Raw genomic sequence first — 20,967 nt, 5'->3', positions numbered from 1 at the left:
CACTGTGAGTCAGGAGTCTCTGAATTCTTTAGAGAGAAATCAGAGCGCAGGGATTGAATTAAAGTTGGTATGTTAAGCCACTCACACATAAAGTAGAGGTGTAAGTTTAAGTTTTAGGATAAATTAGTGAGTCAGTAAGTTTTAGTATGAGCTCTAGTGCTTTTAGTGGGTGAAAGGTTTCAGATGTCATAGCAGAAATGTGAGTTCTAGTGAAGGTGGAAAAACATACTGATGTTTCCAGTGGAGGCCTCAGGAATGCAGTTTTAGACATAATAGAGCTATAGTAAGAATATTGCTTGCATTTTTCAGATAGAATAGAACAAGATAAGTTGTATGTGTGATTTATGTAACCTGGCATGCTAAGAAACTGGAATTCTAATAGGTTAAGGAGTGGTGGTCTGAGTTTGTGTCAGCTTGTTGGGAAGATTCTGTATAAGAGCATGCACTGGGGAGAGCTGGGGCTTTTTGCAATTGCTTTGCCATTTGCTTGGCTTTGCTCTCTCACTGCCATCATCAGCATCCAAGAAGAAGATGGGAGCTGCTGCAGTAACATCCTGGGACCCTGGCAGAAGCATTCTGTCTGGGACTTCATACCAAAACTTAGCTTGGACTTTAGTGTCTGTGACTTTGCTTTCAAGACTGATGTGCCTTTTTCACCCCTGGACTCAGAAAAAGTGAGAGAGCACAGGAGTTCCATCAGTGCTCCTCACCTCTGCATGGAAAACATGTGTGCTATGGAGCTGAACAGAGGGGAACACCTCCAAAAACCTCCAAGGAACCAATCCAGCACATTTCTTAAATTCCTGAGTATTTGCCAGGAGCTGTGTTTTCTCACCTGTGGCACAGCCACAGCTGAAGAGATGGGCCCCAACAACTCCTTACCCAAACCACAGACAGACAGACAGACAGACAGACAGCACTGTGTGGAGACTTTCCCCACCCTCAGTCCTTCCAAGATACCGGCACTAAGCTCTCTCAGGGAAAAAAAAAAAACAAAAAAAACCAAAAACCAACAACTTTTTTTTTCTTTTTTTTTTTTTCTTTTTTTTTTTTCTGGCAAGACAACCATGACCAGTTCAGAGGGTGAGGCTTTATTCACAGAACCACAGAATGGTTTGGGCTCAGAGGGTTTCAAAGCTCATCTCATTGCATCCTGCCACAGGCAGGGACACCTTCCCCTGGTTCAGCTTGCTTCAAGCCCTGTCCAGTCTGGCTTTGCTGGCTATTGCTGCTTCCAGATTTTTCCAACAGACTCATCAGAAATTGATAGATAATTGTTGACAGGGAGGGAGGCACAGCCTCATCAGGAAGCATCTCTTGCCTTGAGCTCTCCTCCTGTACAAGCTGTATGTAAGCAAAGCTTTATCTGAACAAAGCATAAAAGCTTTCTGTGGACTGAGGGCATTATTTCAGATTATCTGGTGTTTACAAGAGCAGTTTATAGAGTTATTTAACCAAACTAAGAACTCTACAGCCCTCAGTGATACGTGGTGCTTAAACACCTTGGCAGGTTCCTCAGAGGTATTTTGGACAGAGTTAGGCTGGGCTGTGAATCAGAGGAGCCTGCCAAGGAGAAAGTGGGTTTGAAACCTGCCCACGTACAGCCAAGTCCCACTTTGTTTGTCCTAATTCAAACTGGCTGAGGGATTTTTCTCCTCTGTTGAAAAGGTATAATAGAAGCAGAGGGAGTGTGTGCATGCAGAGAGGGAATCAGCTGCCCAAAAAGCAGCGTGGATAAATAAGAGTGTGGCTCACAAATGCGGGTGGCACCATGCTGATCTAACTCAACTCCTTCAAACAGGGGGCTGCCATCAGTGCCTCACTAATCCTGCAAAAGGGCAGCCAATTTTCTGAGCAGTGCCTGATCTCCCTGTCACACTCCTGTGCACATCCCAGGCACGGCCAGCCAGGCAAACAGAAGTGCTGGGGCACAGCCAGGACCCTGTGATCCTCTTTCCTGTCCTTGTCTCACCGCCCTCTGTGTCAAGGAGAGATGCTGCATTTCACAGAATGGTTTGTGTTGGAAAGGAGCCTCAAAGTTCACCTCATTCCACCCCCTGCCATGGTCAGGGGCATCTTCCACTAGCTCAGGTTGCTCCAACCTGGCTTTGGACACTTCCAGGGATGGGGCAGCCACAGATTCTCTGGACCCTGTGCCCCACTCTGAGTAAAGAACCCCTTCCTAACATCTACTCCAAATCTCTCCTCAGCAGCCAAGCTGAGAGGTGTCCCAAGGTTCACACAGCCTTTCCCTGGCTTCCTGAGGGTGATGCTGATGTCTCTGTCCCCATCTGAGCACAGGCTCTGAGCACAGCTGGGTCTGGGCTTGTGCAGTGAGCGATCCATCAATTGTGCTGATCTGATTGTTTCTGCCAGGAGCCACAACAGTGAGAGAGAGCCAAAAGGTCTAATTCTGTCTGACAGGGTACATCATTGATACTTCAGCCTGCCTCTCATGTTGGAACAAAATTAAAGTGGCCAAAACATGAGGGTGACTTGACACAATGGGGTCAAGTTGCAGTAATAGGGCTCGAATCCCTGATTTTTTAAAAAGGGCCACAGTGAGCCAGTCTTACTCACTGGTTAATGGGCAAGATTTGGACACTAATCTGGTGTGTGGGTGCTCTCTTTAGTCTCCCTGATGGTATCTGAACCTCTGACTCCATCCAGCAATCCTCCCACCTCTCCAGCTGCTCACAGAGCAGTGTCCCTGCTGGGCACCCCATTCCCACTGAAAACCCCATCCCTGCTGGGCACCCCATTCCCACTGAAAACCCCATTCCTGTTGAACACCCCATTCCTGCTGAGCACCTCATCCCTGCTGAACACCCCATTGCCACTGAGCAGCCCATTCCTGCTGAGCACCCCACTCCTGCTGAACACCCCATTCCCACTGAAAGCCCCATCCCTGCTGGGCACCCCATTCCCACTGAGCAGCCCATTCCCACTGAAAACCCCATTCCTGCTGAGCACCTCATCCCCATCCAGGAAAATCATGGACTATCCTCAGCTGAGACCCACAAGGATCATTACGTCCATTTCTTACCCCTGCACAGACACCCCCAAATCCCACCCTGAGCATCCTGGAGCACTGTCCAAACTCTCCTGCAGCTCTGGCAGCCTCAGGGCTGTGCCCATTCCGTGGGGAGCCTGGGCAGTGCCAGCACCTCTGGGGGAAGAACCTTCCCTGATACCCAACCTGAACTCCCCTGGCACAGCCCCAGCCCTTCTCTGGGTCCTGTCCCTGTCACAGGCAGCAGAGATCAGATCTGCCAAGAGGAGCTGATGAACTCCAACCTCAGGCTCCTCCAGGCTGAGCATCCCATCCCATTATGCCATTATCCCACTATCCCACCCACCCCTGACCTGGTGGAAGATGCTGGCTCTGTGGTTTGCCTCTGGATCCGCGTGCGCCGCATGATGTGCTCCTTCATGGACATCTGCACCTCTGCAGGGATGTCTGGGGACGTGTGGCTGATCTTCACAGCTGCCTCCAGGAAGCTGATGGCCCCCGTGTCCTTGAGCTTGTCTGCCATGCTGTCCTTGTCCCCTGGCTCGCTGTGCAGCTGGGAGGAGAGGGCTTTGTTCCTCCAGGGAACCCAGCAGAGCTTCCAGAAGAGGAACGCGAACGCGGCCACCAGCGCCAGGCCACAGAGCACAACTATCACTGCAAGGAGGCTGATGGAGAGCTCTGGGGGAGAGAAGGACAGCCACAGGGAGGGAGGGGAAAGGAGAAAAGAGGAGACAGATGGTGAGGAGATCATAAGTGAAAGGAAGAAATGGTCCAAACTGATTTAAATCACAGCTAATGGAGAGCTCTTCAAGCCAGAGCCAAGCCCAAGTGAGCACCCCCTGAAAGGCTCGGGGCACACCTGGGGAAAAATGGGAGTCTCCATATGGGCAGAGCTGTGAAGATTTCCACCCTGATGCTTAAACTGGCTGTAAAATACCATCCTTGGTTTGCTCTAGGCATTAGCAAACTGCTGAGTCTGAAATCAAGGAGGTCTGTACAATTCCATGAGAGAAACAAGCTCGGGTGCTGTACCACAGAAAGTGCTTTGTGTCACAGCTGCTCAGGCACAATAATGAAAAAATCCATCTCTCAGGTCCTGGAAGTGGATTATTATTGTACTATCAGCACCCACATCTCGTCCAGATGTGCCCACAGGGAATGAAAAGTAAATACCAACACCAAGGGAAAAATAATCACAAGCTGCTGATGCAGAGAAACCAAACATAGTCTGTAGAAAAAGTGCCACACAGTTTTCCTCACTCTGAACAGCACAGGAGCTGTGTGTGTGCTCTGATGCTCTGCTTTTACCTCATGAGTGGTGTATTTCAGTCTTTTTCTGGAGAGGAAAGAGCTTCCATATGTGTGGCTGATGAATCAGGAAAAATGGAATATATATACGTGTGTGTGTATAAATACATACATACATACATATATATATATATATATAATCTAGGCTGTGAAATGATTCACAGCACTGCACAAAGAAAAAACATTGGCTATTTTTGCTTCCCTCCCTACAGTGTATTAATTCCCAGATTTCCATCCAGACCAAAACTCTGAGAGCTCAGGATTCCAAGGAATGCCAGTCCCTGATGGTGGAGGCAGGTTTTGTTCTGGAGGCAAGTCTGCAGTGTCAGGACTATGGACAATTCCACCATGGATTACTCTGAGCTAATGGACAATTCCTTGATTTCCTGCTGTGTTATTTGTAGTGTAGCCACACTCCTTAAAATACCCAAGTGCAAGTCAGGACAGAAAGACGAAAAACCACCAAAGCTTCCAAAAGTTTATATAGAACAAGCATTACATCTTACCCATCCTATGTCTATTCTTGGACCATAAATGTTTTGTGTGAATTTGAATTCCCCACCTGAGCCTCAAGGAATGGGGTGGGTGCCCTGAGATTTCTGAGCTGGGGAAATCACTCTGTGCTGCCTCACAGCTGCTCTAAATGTGAATCCTGGTGTGTTTTACCTGAAACAGGAGCCATAAAATACCTTCTGTTCCCTCTGATCATATAGTTTAGTTTAATCATAAAATCACAGGATGGTTTGGGCTGGAAGAAACTGGAAATCATCTCATTCCACCCCCTGCCATGGATAGAGACACCTTCTACTAGACCAGGCTCTTCAGACCCTCCATCTAACCTTGTCTTGATGTTAAGGCTGAGAAAAATCTGTGAAATATGAGGAAAGACTATGTTTATAATCTTGAATAAATAGATGAATTTTAAATTATGGAAAAAAACCCCACAATCACAACAAAACAACAAACCCCCACCCACCATTGGTGAACCACAACAGCAAAGTGTTTTGTATCACCAAATTTTGCTCAGGTCTCTCTGGGAATGGAGCAGCCACTGCAAACTTGGGATTCTCACATAAACTGCTGTAAGTGAAATCTCCAGGCAGCATCAGACACAAAATGTGACATCCACACCCCAACAAGCCAGCCTGGGAAGCCATCTGCTGTTCCTGATATCCCTGAGGATTTTGTTTTTCCACAGAATTACTGAGCCCAGCAAATCCAGCAGGAGCCCCAGGCAAAGCTCCCTGGCTGCAAAGGGAAGGGCTGGAAGGGATGGGATGGATAAACATCACCCAGAGGTTTTTTGCAACTTCTCTTTCCCTTCCCAGCCTTCTGTACAGGTCATTTATTTTCTGTTGTAGCTCCTGATCACTGCTGGGGTGAATAAACAGCTCCCATCTCACTCAATAATAAATAAGGTTGTACCAGGCAGCAGCAGAGCTTCCTCAGAGATTTGCCTAAATGTATTTTCACCAAAGCCAAGAGCACAGAGGTTCCACTTCCTTATCCTTGGAGCTAAATCTTGGAATTGTGCCCAGGAAACTCAAACATTCATAACAAAACTCAAGAACCTGGACTTTTTGCAAGCATGTCTGTGTTGGTACAAAGGAAATCATTGCAATGCAGAATCTCTCACTGCTGGGAATTGCTGCGTGACAGAGAAGATCTTTAAAATATATTTCCACCCATTCCAAGGAGTTTTATAGGCTGCATGTCTCTGCCAGCACACCAGGCTCATTTATGGAAACCATCAGAAATAATCAATTATCCTTTCAGAAAACCTGTTGCCAGCTTGAGAAAGATCCTGGTTCCTGTCACTGCTTGCAGGGCTGGCATTCATAATGTATCTGACAGGATTCACAGATAGTTTTATGCATGACCTCCTACTCCTTCCTCTGACAGCTGACACAAAGCACGGGTGGAAGGGATCAGGATTTTACAGACAGTTTTTAAGCATCTGCCTGCTTAGAATATTGGGTTGTTTGAAGATGACATTGAAATTCTCCAAGACTTTTTTTGTGACTTATTAAACTTAAATATCAATTGGACAGAGTTGACCTTCATTGATTTAATGAGCTTTCTTTTATGAATTTGAAAATACCAGTTACTTTCTCAAAAATACCTGGTATTGAAAATGCTATGCTTTAAATGTCCTTTAACTTACAAGAAACTGTAAAAACAAGATAATTCCTCACCTAACAGAAAATTCCCTGAGGCCAGAGGCTGCTTTGGTATTCCTGGTGGAGGTAAGGCCAGTTCTCCCAAAGGAACAGCTCAGCCCAGGACAATGAGCTCCTTGGTTGATATTATCCTCAATTTTTCAAGGTTTGGATCCAAGGTGTGAGGAAAAGGAGGAAAAGGATGTGCCTCATCCAGCAGTGAGGAAAGGTTTGAACTGAAGGCAGATTGAAGAATCCTGTCTGATGCAGGAACAGCTCAGATCCCAACTGCTCACCAGGGAGAGTCACATCATCACTCTGAGCAATGTCCCACAGGGAAAACCACAAGAATATGCTTTGATTCTGTTGCCCTCTTAAAAGTTGTCAGTAATTTGCCCCTTGGTTCTAAGGTGGGTGCTGTGGTACAAGTGCAGAGCAGCTCCAGCCACTCCTCACCCTGATCCTGTTGAACCCAGAGCTGCTCCCTCATCCTCCCCCAGCTCCCACAGGAGACACAGGGGAAACTGGAAAATAGCTCTTTTTACAACTTGTAATTGAAAAGATAAAGTTTAAAAGGAGGAGGTTGCAAACACAAATTAATGTGGCTGTTTTCCAGCCTGGCTCCCCTAGGAGCAAGCGCTGCTTCCCCCAGGAATTCAGCTGGAAAATGTTTTTGGCAGCCAAAACAGCTCCCCCCTGAGAAATTAAGAACAGGGATGGACATGGACACTGGCAGGATCCACCCCTGGAAGTGCTCAAAGCCAAGCCAAGACCTGGAGAAACCTGGTCTAGTGGGAGGTGTCCCTATCCCTGACAGGGATTTGGGACCAGATGATTTTTAAGGTTCATTCCAACCCCTCAATTCCATCATTCCGTCATTCTGTGATTTACCTGCTTGAGCTGATATGTTTAGGAACAGCCATCAAACTTAAATATTTATTGTACACTTATTTTACACTCCACTTGTTACCAAAACATCACAGAAGACCTGAAGCTGACTGTGATGGGGACACCAAGAGCACAAACAAGATTGGATTCTCTCAATGTCCCCCCAAAACTGATCCCGTTTCTACTTTGTAGGTTTCTGTTCTTACTGGTTTTGTAACACCCTTGCTACTGAACCACACCAAAAAGCTCAAAACTGCAGAATTTCCAAGGTCACTGCTTCCTACTGCTGTAAATCCAAGACAAACAGCCCAGGGCAGGACAAAGAAACTGGTTTGCAGTTTAAAACTGGAAAGCTAAAAGCAAACTGAGGAAGGGGTAAACATGCCCCTTTTACTTTTGGACAGTAAATTAATATGATTATGTAGAAGCTGATTTATTGTTTACTTTTTAGCTGTAATTATACATTTTAAGACTACTGTCTATGTGATTACATATTTTTTGATTGATGCTTTTATGTTGTTTACGTGCTTTGCACAAGATTTTTAGGTATGATGATGGTTGGTGGCTGTTTAGAACTTTACTGCTTACTTTTATTTTTGGGTTTTTTAATTTTGGTATTTTGCCTTATAGTGTTTTTTTTTAATTTAGTATAATTTATGTTTTAGTGGCTTTGAAAGGTTTTAATAAGTCGTAGAAAAACAGTTAAAAATGGCTTATTCTGTGCACTTGTTATAAACATTGATTTAAACTAAGAAATATAGAAAAATAGTTAAGGGTGTGAAGAAAGAGCAAAATATGTAGAAAAATAACGAGATAGAAAATATGGAGAAAAGAGCTGAATGTATTTTGGCTGGTGCATATGATACAGAGCACGACCTGGACTTGTTCAGATGTGTCACTGTGGCTTAAACTTGTTCAATATTGCTACAGAAACATTCCTTGCTTAGTCCAGCCCATTCCACCTCAGGGTCCATGGGCTCACACAGCAGCTCCTCAGCACAATCCCCTTTTTTTTTTTTTTTTCATCCTGGATGGGAGCTAATGAAGAGATGTGGTCCAAGTGCCTTTCAGCTTGATGTCCCTGCTGACTTCCTAATGCCTAAACTGAGTTACCAAAGGGGATAATTAGCAAAGTCCAACCCAAAAGCGATTAATAATATGACAAAGTCATGATTAGAGCAGTCTATTAACTGCAAGACAATAGTGGTCTAATTGTGGCAACATTGACTTTTACTGCTGTGAGTAGCTTTGCACTGTCATTAAAGAGATTCATGGATAACTCCCAGTTTAATGTGCAGAGTTATATTTAATATCCTGAAGATGTAATTTAGCTTTCCTTCCACCCACTCCCCACAGAGAAAACACAACATGTTTGATGGCTCTCTCAGCACCCCAGCAGCCATTCATCATTCCAGCTACCTGTTGCATTGAAACTAAGCTGGAGTGGCACAAGGGGAAGTTCAGGGGCTGCAAATTCTCAGTGAGATGTAGTGTGGGACCAGGGTGATGCCCCCAGGACCTGGCTGTGCCCTTCCCCCTGTCAGGAAAATTAACCCACAAACACCAGAGGTTTCTGGCCAAAAAGGAGACAGAGGAGTCCTTTTGCTTTATTCCAATAAAGGGAGAGGCCATGGGCCATTCCCCTGGGGTCTCTCAGATTTTTGGAGAACACAGCCTCCCTTTTTATCCCAATTTTCCATCCACATTTCCCTCTCTCTTTCCCCATGGGCTGAGGTATTGAGAGGCACAGAGTTCCCAAAACACCTGACACCTGAGATTCCCCTCTAGTGTACAACCCTCCCTTTTAATTTTTAATTCTTATGGAATTCATGGTTTTCCCCCATTGCTCCTTTTATATTTCAATATCCAATTTCATTTATCAGCAAACCTACAGTTTGTTTGTAAAGGCAAACATCTTCTTTCCATTCATCAATCAGTGGAATCCATCCCATTGTTTTATCTCTCAGGGCTGGTTTTATCTACCAGCAGACCCACAGCTCATTTGTAAAGACAAATCCCTCATTCCTCTCAATTTTGGGATTGTTCTTTGGAATACTGTATTTCTATTTTAATTTTCCTAGTAAGGAACTGTTATTCCTAATTCCCATATTTTTGCCTGAGAACCCCTTAATTTCAAAATTATATTCGTAATTTGGAAGAAGGGGGTTTACATTCTCCATTTCAAAGAGAAGCTCCTGCCTTTATTGGCAGACACCTGTCCTCTAAACCAGGACAGGCTGGAGTGGGAGCATCCTCCCACAGTCAAGGGCACCTCCAGGAGGTGCAGAGCCCTGAGCAGGGGTGATGGTGATCACCTCTCACACCTCAGGGTGTGTTTGTCTCCCCAGTGCCACACCAGGCATCACCCACACCACCCCAGCAGGTACCTCCAGGCTCCTCAGCCCATTTTCTGCTTTGTTCTTCTCGTGCAGAGGTGTGTGTGAGAATATATTGTTGTTCTTTGCACTCAAGTGATGGATTACTACAGAGCAGGAGCTCTGGGGCCACCACAGACCATTTGAGGCACCCAGCAAGTGCTGATCTCATTTTCTGTCGATTGAGGAGCATCACCAATGTGAGTCTGATTAGCTGAGGGCTGGAAATTGGGCACAGGGAGCTGTGGTGGAGAGGGCAGGGGGATCACAGGGCAGCAGCTGCAGAGGAGCAAGGGTTCCATTAAACCCCAGCCACGGAGATGTTTATTTAGCAAAGCTGCTCAACTTTGGAGGAAGGAACAGGGACTGGATTTCTGGAACAGAAATCAAGTATTCGAACCCCACAGCAGCATCCAGCAGCCCCACAGAGATGAGAGGGGATGTTCCCTTTGGGGACACAGCACAGAGCAAACCCTGAGGGGCACCAGCAGCCAGCAGAACCCTTGGCAGCAGGGATTCTGGAAAGGAAGGTTTATAAACCCTGTGCTGGGTGAGAGGTGAGCTGCAGTGCAGTCCCCAGCCAGCTGCTCATCCCTCTCCAAGCTTGCCACGGCCTTGGGAATGGCAGCAGTGCAAATGGCACAGACCAGTGTCCCTGCCACCCCCAGAGCCCCAATCCCTGCAGCAGGCTCAGTGTCTCCAGAGCTCCCAGGCTGTGGGGGCTGCACAGGGCAGGGCAGTGACAGGGGAGCTCTGCCAGCCCCCTCCCTGTCCCTCTTTGCAGGGGCTGTGCCATCCCCTGCTGGTGGCTTTGCTGTCACATTTCAGGCCCCCTCGCTGCCATCTGGCTGCCATTTGAAACTTCATCGAGCTCTTGATTTGCTGGTGGTGTTCTCCAGGCAGGCAGGAGCTACAGGAATAAGCCCTGAAATATTCCTGAGCTAGACGAGTCATTAGGAGCTGTCACTTCAAAGTCTGGCTGCCGTCAATTTGCTTTTCCCAGGCAGGAGCTGCTGCTCAAACAGCAGCACTGAGCTGGGTCCTGGCAGGGGAAAATGCTCCATCAGCTTCTCAGTAGGTGTCAGGCCCAGGTCAGGACACAATTCTGGCTCTCTCATGCTGGGGAGGTGGGAAGGGCTGCAGAGCATCCCCCACACTCAAACCCATCAGTCACCAAGGGTCACAAACACGGATTTGGAGACCCTCACAGGGTTCTGCAAGGTTGTGCTGTCCAGGGAGTGATCCCAGCAAGGGTCACTGTGGGCACCCTGCTCTGGTCAAGCTCCCTCAGGGACACAGGGACCATCACCCCAAAGGGCAGTGCTGCACCCCGAGAGTGTGGGGACAGGGAAACTGAGTCACAGAGGTACCTGGAGCCATGGGCCACCCAGGAAAAGCAGAATCACAGAATGATGGAATATCCTGAGCTGGAAGTGAACTGTGGGCACCATCCAGTCCAACCCCTGCCCTGCACAGACACCCCAAATCCCACCCTGGGCATCCCTGAAGCAGTGCCCAAACTCTCCTGGAGATCTGGCTGTGCCCATTCCCTGGGAGCCTGGGCTGTGCCAGCACCCTCTGGGGGAAGAACCTTCCCCAAAATCCAACCTAAACTCCCCTGGCACAGCTCCAGCCATTGCTTCAGATCCCATCCCTGCTCATAAATCAGTTTTTTTTTCACTTTGTAATGAAAATAAATAAACACTGAATGTTCCTCTTAGCTGGTCAGGGCTGAACAATGGTACAAAATATCCAGGAGGACCCTAAAAGACCCCCCCCCACTCCCTGCACACTCCCAGCACCCCAGGACAGGTTTATCCAGGGGAAGAGAGCCAGTCCCAGCTGCTCTGGGCTTGCCCAAGCCTGGTTTTGTTATTCCATACCAACCAAAAGTAATTCCAAGAAGACAGCACAGGGAATGTGAATTAAAAACAGGTTCTCAGAGTTTTCTGAGCACTTTCACACTCAGCTCATCATGCAGAGCTCAGTGGCAAAGGCCCCTCTCAAAGCAGAGGGGTGGGAATGCTCAGGAGGGAGATTTGAGAGGAGACATTCAGAGAATTGTGGAATCATGGAATGGTTTGGGTTGGAAGAGACTTTAAAGCTCATCTCCTTCCCTCTCCTGCCATGGGCAGGAACACCTTCCACTATCCCAGCTTGCTCCAAGCCCCATCCAACCACAGAGTCTCCTTGGAAGCTAAAATGAGATTTTTTTTTCCCTGTTCCTGTGTTTCCCCAGTCCTTGGGCACTGAGTCCTGCACTATCAGCTCCCAGCAGCTTCCTCCTGGCACACAGGCTCCCCAGGAGCCCCAGCAGAGCCTCCTCATCTCCTGCACACTCTCAGCCATGAAATGGATCCTGGGGAGGTCAGGACAGGAATGCTCCGACTGCCTGTGCCAAAGTTTCAGTTAGACAGCAAAAAAACTTCTTAAAAATTAATTTGCTGCTACCACAGGGTTCCTGCCATGCAAGAGCTTATCAGAATGCAAACTATAAGCTTCAAAGGGGAGGATGAATCAGAAGCTATTTTGAGAGTAATTATATAAGACTATAAAACTCAAACCATCTCATTATTGCACGTTGAGGATGGAGACAACCCTTCATATGGAGACCTCACAGGGATCCAGCATTTCCAGTGGCCCAAGAGCAAACAGAAAACTCATCCCTGCCAGCCAGGCAGAACTTGCTTCACTGAGCAGTGCCAGGGCTTTCCTCACTGCTTGCTGCATTTCTTCTGGGCATGTGGTTTTGTAGCTGGGAAATGAACTGGAACAGGAGACATGGAAAACTTCATCCCAAGTGTTGCTTCTTTAACTGTTGCATAATTTAGAATCACAGAATGTCCTGAGTTGGAAGAAACCCACAAAGATCATCCAGTTCAGCTCTTACACCTGCACAGACACCCCAAAATCCCCCTCTGACATCCCTGAGCACTGTCCAAACTCTCCTGGAGCTCTGACACCTCGGGGCTGTGTCCATTCCCTGGGGAGCCTGGGCAGTGCCACCACCTCTGGGGGAAGAATCTTCCCCAAAAACCAACCTAAACTCCCCTGGCCCAGCTCCAGCTGCTCCCTTGGGTGCTGTCAGTGGTCAAAGGGAGCAGAGATTCCTCTGAGAATTTGCTGTCCTGGATAGCAGCTCTCAGCTTGTTAGTGCAAATACTTGCAAATTCCCCAATTTTATAAACTCCAAGTCATAATTAAGGAGAAAATGCTTAAATCACAAATGCACATGGAATAAAATCTTATTCCAACATCCCCAGCCACAGCCCTGAGGCTGTCCCTTGTCATTCTGGAGCCTGCAGCACCTCAGGGCTGTGAGAGGATGAGCTCCTGGGGCAGCCCTGAGCTGTCACTGCTCTGTGCCCTGGCTGCAAGGGGCAAAGAGAGTTGTTTTTATCCTTGCCTGCACATCCAGCCTGCAGATGAAGCTCCTGCACAGAGTGTGGGTGATGCCAGTGCTGCCCCATCCCCTCTGCACCTGGGTGGGCACAGTCACACCTCCTGCTCTGACAGGGCTGATTAAACAAGTGAATTAAACAATGTGCAAAAATAAGTGCAAAAAAAGAGAAAAGCCACTGTCAAGCCCTTTGTCACCTGGAGTTCTTCAGTTCATGGTTTGGTCCTTCTTTCACCCAGGGAAAGGAAAATGCTCTCAGACACAGGAATGGGAGCTGCTCCAGGTCCTGGGGGAGTTTAAAAAACCAGAGGGAAATATAAACAGAGTAATTCAGAGGGACACATCAAAGGTGATTTTCAAGTGTGGAATCAGCTGTGGGGCACTTCACCTCTCTATGTGAATATGTAACAAAATAAAAAACAAAAACAAAAACAAAAAAAAAAGGAAAAAAACTCAACACAAGTCAGAGAATCACTGAGGTTGGAAATGCCTCTAAGATCATCAAGTCCAAGCAAATGGGAGTGCAGAATGCACCAAAGAAAGGGATGTGAGGTCAGATGAGAGTTTGGTGGCCTGGAGCTTGTGTTTTTCCCACTGAAATAGAGTGGAGAAGGAGTTAATTGCCCAAAAAAACCCAAAAATCCTGAATAGCTGGGGAGCAGTGCGTGGCTCTCGGGGCAGGAGGAGCCTCCAGCACAGCAGAGCTCTGAAACCCCACAGCAGCTGCATCTCTGCAGGCTGCAACATCAATCTGAGCATCCAGCATCCCAAATTCCTTCCTGGACCTCAGCTCTGCCCAGGGACAGCCCCCAGCCCATCCTCAGCTTTCTCTTCCCACATGGACCTGGAGAGAAAACTCCTCTCTGCCACCACCACCCACAGATCCCACTGGTGCCTGTGGATTCACCAGTGCTGAGACAAGAACTGACCCCCAGTGAAGGGACTGGGCTGCAGGAGACCCATCACAAGCTCCTGAAGACAAAAAATTGTTGGTTTTCAGCCATTATTGACCAGTTGGGGCTTTCCCTCCAGGCTGCAGATTTGTCACTGAAACTTCTGCTGGCGTGTGCAACCCAAAGGGGAACTTTGTGCTGTCAGAAATGCAGCATTTCTGTTATCAAAAGTGACAAAAAAAGAGAAAAAAAAAAACTTTTTCAAGCCGAAGGAAACATTCCCCGGTGATTTATGTCACTTTGTGACTTAATCAGCTGCTCTCTAGAGCATTATAAATGTGATAGGAAGAGTTGTCATTGCTTTCTGCCTAACTGATGACAAGCTAATGAACTATTATAAGCCACAGTGAATGCAATTATGGCACAAGGCTTTGTGTTAATCCCATGACATTTTATCACAATATGCTGCAGCAACATCTGTAAACAACCTGAGCACACACAGTGGCCAGGGCTGGGGTTAAATCCCTGCTGAGCATCCTCATCCCGGGGTGTGACCCTGCCCAGACAGAACCTGAGCTGAGCCCTGAGAGCCAGGGGAGCCTCTTAGTCAGAGAGGAAACCACAGAAATCCAGACACTGCTGGGATGCAGAAATCCAACTGTGGTTCAGGCTGCAAAGCAAATGGAACAAGTGAAAGCTTTGCACTCTCTCTCCTCGAGCAGCCAAAAGCCCTGGAACTTAAAATTTCCTTTCAAAACTTGATCAAAGCTGTGTGTGCTGTGCAGTGCCTCTGTGCCTCGACTCTCCACCCTGGAGCTGCCACCTTCCTGCCCCTCTCTCCCAGAGTGGGATCCTGCTCTGGGAAAGGCTTCCCTTGTCTCCTCTCAGATCCCATTTTAGCACCCCACTAAAATCAGGCTGCCTTGAAAAGGGCTCAGGGTAAAGCTTGGCAGGGAGCAGAGCTGGGGTCTCTCCCCTTCTCAGTGCTGGGAGTCTCCCAGCCTGGGATCCAGCTCCACAAGAGGACACAGCCTGGGCACCCCACAAACCTCAGCCAAAGTGGGCAGAAGACCCCAAGCATGGGACAGGGCAGCCCTGAAAAGCTCCCCAGAGGCTTTCCTGAGTGCCCCCTGCCCAGGGTATGGAGCACCAGGGGCTCCTTGAGCTCCTGAGATGTTCTGGACGAGTTTATTGCCTGGACTTGCCCCATGGGAAACCCAAAACTGGAGGTGCAGGATTCTTCCAGAGCTGCCCTGGCTCCAGGTGCTGCAAAGGCCAGGTGAGACCCAGCCTGGAGCCACCTGGACCCAAAACTGCCACACAAACCCACACCAGTCCCTCTCCCTCTGTGCCTCTCAACTTGTCACACTCACAACATGAGGGGCAGAGCAGCCCTGGCAGATCCAAAGCTGGGCTCAGATGGAGCAGCCAGGGAGGACTCATTGAAATGCAGAGGTTTGGAACAGAGGTTTGGAACAGAGGTTTGGAACAGACCATTTCTTTGTTCAAGCTGCCCTGAGAGAGGAGGGAGCTCCCTCCCCCTGGCTCTGCTCCTGCCATCAGCTGCTGCTGCTGCTGCTGCTGCTTCCATGAGCTTGGAGCAATCAGGATCTTTAACCCCTCCAGTGCACTGCTGTGCAGCAGTGCAGTGTGCCCACAATTCAATGGATTCTGAGATGCCCTTTTCCATCAGCTCCCACCACTCCATACCCTGCAGCTCACCATTCTTTCAGCATGAGCATTTTGACCAGAGCCCAGATTCAGAGCTGGGATCAAACAACTCTGAGTAAACACTCACCAGCATCCAGGAGGAGAAGTGCTGCATCTGGAGAGAGAAACTGAGGAGGTGTCAGCTCACACGGTGCCACACAACTGTGTTCATTTCTTAGCACAGAAAATCAGATTATCACAACACCAGGGGGTGGAATTCCTGGGTAATTATTATTCCAAACAGTCCAGGGCCATGTGCCTTAAGGAAGGTTTGGAGAGGGCTGGTGTGAAGGGAGCTGCTGGCGTGCTGCCTTCAGGTTTCACTGCACAGTTTGCTGTGATGTTGTCAAACATGAACCTGCTACAGCACAACAAACTGAACTAAACACAGAAACACCCTCAGCCAGCAGCTGCAGCTCCCCCGTGCCGGGCTCCCCGCAGGAGAACTTTCTTATTTCCCCTAGGCAGGGAAAATGTACATTTAATAGACAACCACTCCAAAAATCCCCTCCCTGACCCTCCAGGATGCCATTTTGCAAGGTCCAAATATAATTAAAGACACTACATGGCAGAGGGACTTAATTGCATCTCTCCCCAACAACTGCCAGAGCGATCGCTCTGTCGAGGAGTCGCTGGATGGAAACACTCTCAGACAAGATCCCTGATTTTCCAACATGCAGATGGGAAGGGGAAATACATTTTGTCATCTTTGAAAGGAAAACAGCAAATATTAAAGGTAGGAAAAGCTGCCTGACCAAGGTGAGATGGAAACCTGGGGTCCTGAGAAAGAATATTTGGTTGCACCTGTAAATGAGCAGTGAGAAGAAACAGTTATGAAAATCAAGGGTAGGGTGAAAATGAAAATCTCTACATGAAAATTTATGAAAATTATATGAAAATATTATGATTTATGAAAATCTGAGGCTATGGTTAAATAAAAGAATTGGCTCAGGCAGGAGCCCCCGTTGTGGGTCTGGTTTATCCCTGCACAATGAACACACACATGGGAGATGATGTGGCTGCCAGGAGCACACAGCGAGTGCAGCAACTCCAGCATAGCCAGGACGGCAAGAAACAAACACCTGCAGAGGCAGAAACAGCAAACCCCGACCGGAGCCATCCCACAGAGCCCGGGGAAGGTCGGAGCCGGGCTGTGCCCTGCTCTGAACCAGCTCAAAGCTGAGTCTCAGTGCAACACCCAGAGCGATGAGAGCCGGGGAAGATATTACAACAGCAAAGGCATTAAAAGCAAATTTATTATTCACAGCAAAATTATCAAAATACGCTTCGTATCATGAAAAGAAAAAGCAAAGAATTACTAAAGTAACTTCAGCGATGCGGACTCACCCGAGCGGCGGCGGCTCCGCGGCGCGGTCGCTGCTCCGGCATCAATCAGCGGCTCCCGCTGCTGTTTCTATGGAGTTGGGGATGCTGCTCTGCTCCTGCCTGTGCATCAGGCTGCTGCAGCTGCAGCCCGGCAGCTCGGGCTCCGCACGGAGCTGCCGACAGCAGCAGCCCCCCTGCTCTGCCTCGGGGATGGACCCAGCGGCAGCGATCGGGCTGCGCCTATGCGGGGAGGCTCCCGAGCACGCACACTCAGCTCCAGAGGGGCTTTTGATTGACCAGGACATCACCGAGCGCAGCCACAGGCAGCTGGGGAGCCGCGGATCCGCACACAACACGCCAGCAGAGACACATGGCTGTAGACGGGCGATTTAATCCGATTTTTCCTCGATTTACTCGGTCGGTTCCAACATTATTTCAATACAGTTGTGCAAAGCTTCCTCTGGCAGCAAGGTTTGAACCTGATCCCTCCAGGATCTGAGCCTGGTTTGCTTGGGCTAAAGAGCAAATCTGCTGCACGTAGCTCTGGCTGGCTCTTTCCTGGGAGGAAAGGCAAGATCCATTTTGCAAGTGCATTACTCTGTGATAAAAAAGATATTTGCCCCAAGGAGCTGCTCCTCACATGCCAGGCCTCTGGAAACTCAAGCTTCAGTGATTAATATTAGCTTTGCCCGGGTGGCTTGGAGCATGTTTACTGTTATATTGACTTAAAATACACTTGAATGGCAATTCAGAAAAGTGTGTTATTACGCCTGGTGAGTAAATTCAAGACATGCCTGTATTTCACAGGTAGTGCTTGAAAGCATCCCATAACCATGAATGGGGGTGTCATCAGCTCTCCCATTAGTCAAGCTAATCTATCAGGGGATCATTTTTTTTCCCAGAAAATACTCCAGAAGCAATTTCTCAATAAAAAAATGATCTTTCAGCACCAAAGTTCCTGCGATGAAAAATCCTTTACTGCCCAGAAATTCCCCCCTTTTTCTGCCCGCAGCAAGAACACTTCTGTGCTTGGTTTAACATTTCAATAGTCTTTGCTAAGTGCCAGGAGGATGTTCAGCGCTGTACAAGCTGTACTGCCTGCACCAGGACCTTCAAAAAGAGCAGTTCACACAAGGGGCAGAGCAGTAAATGTGCTCTGAATTATTGGGGGTTGGAACAGGGCAGAGCTGACACCGTGTGCTGGGGATTATCAGAAGAGTCTGTGGCTCAGTGTCCTCCCTCCCCAGCTGTCCTGCTCCCTCCTCTCACTCCAGCTCTCTCTGCAGCAGGAGAGCACAGGAGTGTTTTCCTGGGATGGATCAGTGCATGGGGAAGGTTTGAGGAGGGCTCTCACCCTGCTGATCTGAACAGGGGGCAGCCTGCAGCCCCTCTGCACATCACCCACTGCCTCCTGCCTGCTTCCACTCGGCAGCAGAGCTTCAGACAAATGGATCACTAAGGCAAGAAAAAACAACTTGGGCTGTTTAAAGAGAGTCACAGCACAGAAGTGCTGAAGGTAGAAATCAAGCCCAGAGGTTTTCTCCTGGATGTGCTTCGATCACAGGTTAAATTCCTTCCTGTACTCAGGCACCATCCTTTGAATAAAGATCATGAGACATTGGCTCCAGACACAGAATCATGAAACCCCAGAGTGGTTTGGGTGGGAAGGAGCTTGAAGATGATCCAGTTCCACTCCTGCCATGGCTGGGACACCTTCCACTGTCCCAGGCTGCTCCCAGCCCCATCCAGCCTGGCCTTGGAGACTTCCACAGATCCAGGGGCAGCCACAGCTTCTCTGTGCCAGGGCCTGCCCACCCTCCCAGGGAACAATTCCTTCCCAATATCCCATCAAAACCTACTTTCTTTAGTGACACTCAGCTCTGCAGGATTATTTCAAGCTTCCCCTTTTCCCCACACAATCTCCTGGGGTGGGCTGGCAGCCCCTTTCCCACCCAGGCTCTGTGAGCCCAGAGGGAGCAGGACCAGAGCTCAGAGCAGCTCTGGGGAGCCACAGGAGCACTGAACATGCTGAGCTGGCTGGGACCACCAGGACACTGCAGCACTCCAGCACCCTGCTTCCCAAAAACCCCAGAGCCTGGGAGCTCCTCTCCCACGGGCAGAGGGGATGGGAAGAGGGGACAGATCATTGTCCCCACGGTCCTGTGGGGCCCTGGCTCCCCTGCTCCACAGCCAAGGGCTTCAGTACAGCTCACCACAAACCCTCTCACCCAAGAGCCCTCCCTGCCCCTGCAGGGCACAGAAGGGACGAGTCCATCCTCTCAGGGGCCATCCCCTGTGCTGAGTGCTGTCCCCACAGCATCCCTGCAGGGCAGCTGAGGCCTGGCTGGGAAGAGTGATCAGATGGAGGGAGCTCTGGGGGAGAGGAGCCAGGCACAACAAAGGATGCTGCAGCATCCTCGCTCCATCCCCAGCCAGGAGATCAGCTCTATTCCTGGCACCACCACGGGCCCAACTGCAGGCACAGCTCCCCCTCACAGCCCCCCTGATGCAGCAGCACCAAAACCTTCCCCAGCCAAACTCCTTTTTCTGCTGGGTTTGGCTGCAGGCAGCAGCCTGCAATCCTCCTTTGCTGGGTGTACTCGAGAGGAACGCTGCAGCTCAGCTGCTCTGAGAGCACATTCAGCTCTTACATAACCAGGGAGCAGAGGTGCATCCACTCCATCCACAGCAGCCCTTTTACCCACTCAGTCCAGAATGGTTTAAAAAGAATTGAATCACAGCACAAAAACTTACTCTTACATAAACTATTTAGTAGTATTTTTATATTCACGGGTTTTTTCCACTCCTGGATGCAGTTCAAGGCTGGTGATACCTGGCTCCACACATTCCCTGAGGATGCTGCTCCTCATCCACACATGAAACAGCAGAAAAGACCAAACTGCCCCTGGGCTGAGCTGTGCAGGAGCAGCCTGGCTCCAGCTTTGGCAGTGCTTCCTTCAACCTGAGCTTCAGCAGGACACTCCTCAAGCCAAGCTGACCCAGCCAGTAGCTAATAGATTTATCCAGGAGGCAACAAACTGCCTGGGAAGCCGGAGACTCCACATGAAGATGACAAATAAGGCCAGTTTGACTCCAGCAAGTTTGGCATTTGGCTGCTGGGGCTGTGCTGCCTGCACAGGGACACTCCAGCAGGAGCCAGGGCTGCTCTGCCCTGCTCCTGACACAGCCCCTGCCTGCTGCCATCTGCTCACCTTCACACAGCCCCACCTTCCCCTGCCTGCCTTCCTGAGGCTGGCCTGGCCACAGCAGGCAGCCCAGGGCAAATCTGCTCCACGTGAGGTTCAGGCTAAAATGGACAAAGCATCAGTGCAGGTAATTAGATAAACATCAGACACTGATGGGGAGGCATTGTCCCTCTCTGTGTTAGTTAACAGTTGATGCAAACAGATTTTTCCCCCTTGCTGGAGCAGCTTTACAGCCAGTAACTGGGAAATATTTGTACATGTCAGGCCCAAACTGTGTCCTCAGTGCTGTCTAGACACAGAAATGGGCCCAGCCATGCAGAGCAGAGACAGCAGCCCTGGCTGTTGGTGCAGCCAGCCCTGGGGCTGGGACTCACCCACAGCTCAGAGCACACAGACACTGTGCTAAAGGCTGATGAGGATGGTGTGATCCCTCCTGCACACCAGCTCCTGGACAGGCTGCACAAACAAGTCATGCCAGGGTGGACAGAACAAGAGCAGTGCAGATTATTTCTGCTGCAGAGTCGGGAAAATGTTAATTTTGGTGCAAGGTAAAGAATTCCAAGTGGATGCAATAAGTTTGCAGGCTGTTTGCTGTATTTGCAATAGAGAAAACTGCTGCATGGGATGTGATGTGTAAGGACACAACCAGTCATGGTAAGAGGCCTACAGAACAGGCAGGTATAAAACAA

At 49.0% G+C, this 20,967-nt stretch overlaps 1 protein-coding gene across 4 annotated transcripts in view; it reads right to left on the bottom strand.

Annotated features, from left to right (window-relative positions):
• The window catches only part of SYT6 (synaptotagmin 6), a 37,502-nt gene that overhangs the window by 14,821 nt on the left and 1,714 nt on the right, over positions 1-20,967 (bottom strand). For 3 of the 4 annotated variants that reach the window (XM_079326978.1, XM_079326977.1, XM_079326976.1), the window contains exon 3: positions 3,367-3,691. In XM_079326978.1, the coding sequence (XP_079183104.1) occupies positions 3,367-3,691 (325 nt within the window). Of the gene's footprint in view, positions 1-3,366; positions 3,692-13,603; positions 13,738-20,967 lie in introns of those variants that run through there. The other variant, XM_079326979.1, reaches the window with a different exon arrangement.

The sequence above is a fragment of the Erithacus rubecula genome (assembly GCF_903797595.1).
Source record: "Erithacus rubecula genome assembly, chromosome: 26".
Classification (NCBI taxonomy): domain Eukaryota; kingdom Metazoa; phylum Chordata; class Aves; order Passeriformes; family Muscicapidae; genus Erithacus; species Erithacus rubecula.
The sequence above is the reverse complement of the archived record's forward strand: the minus strand, read 5'-3'. Positions and strand labels throughout refer to the sequence as shown.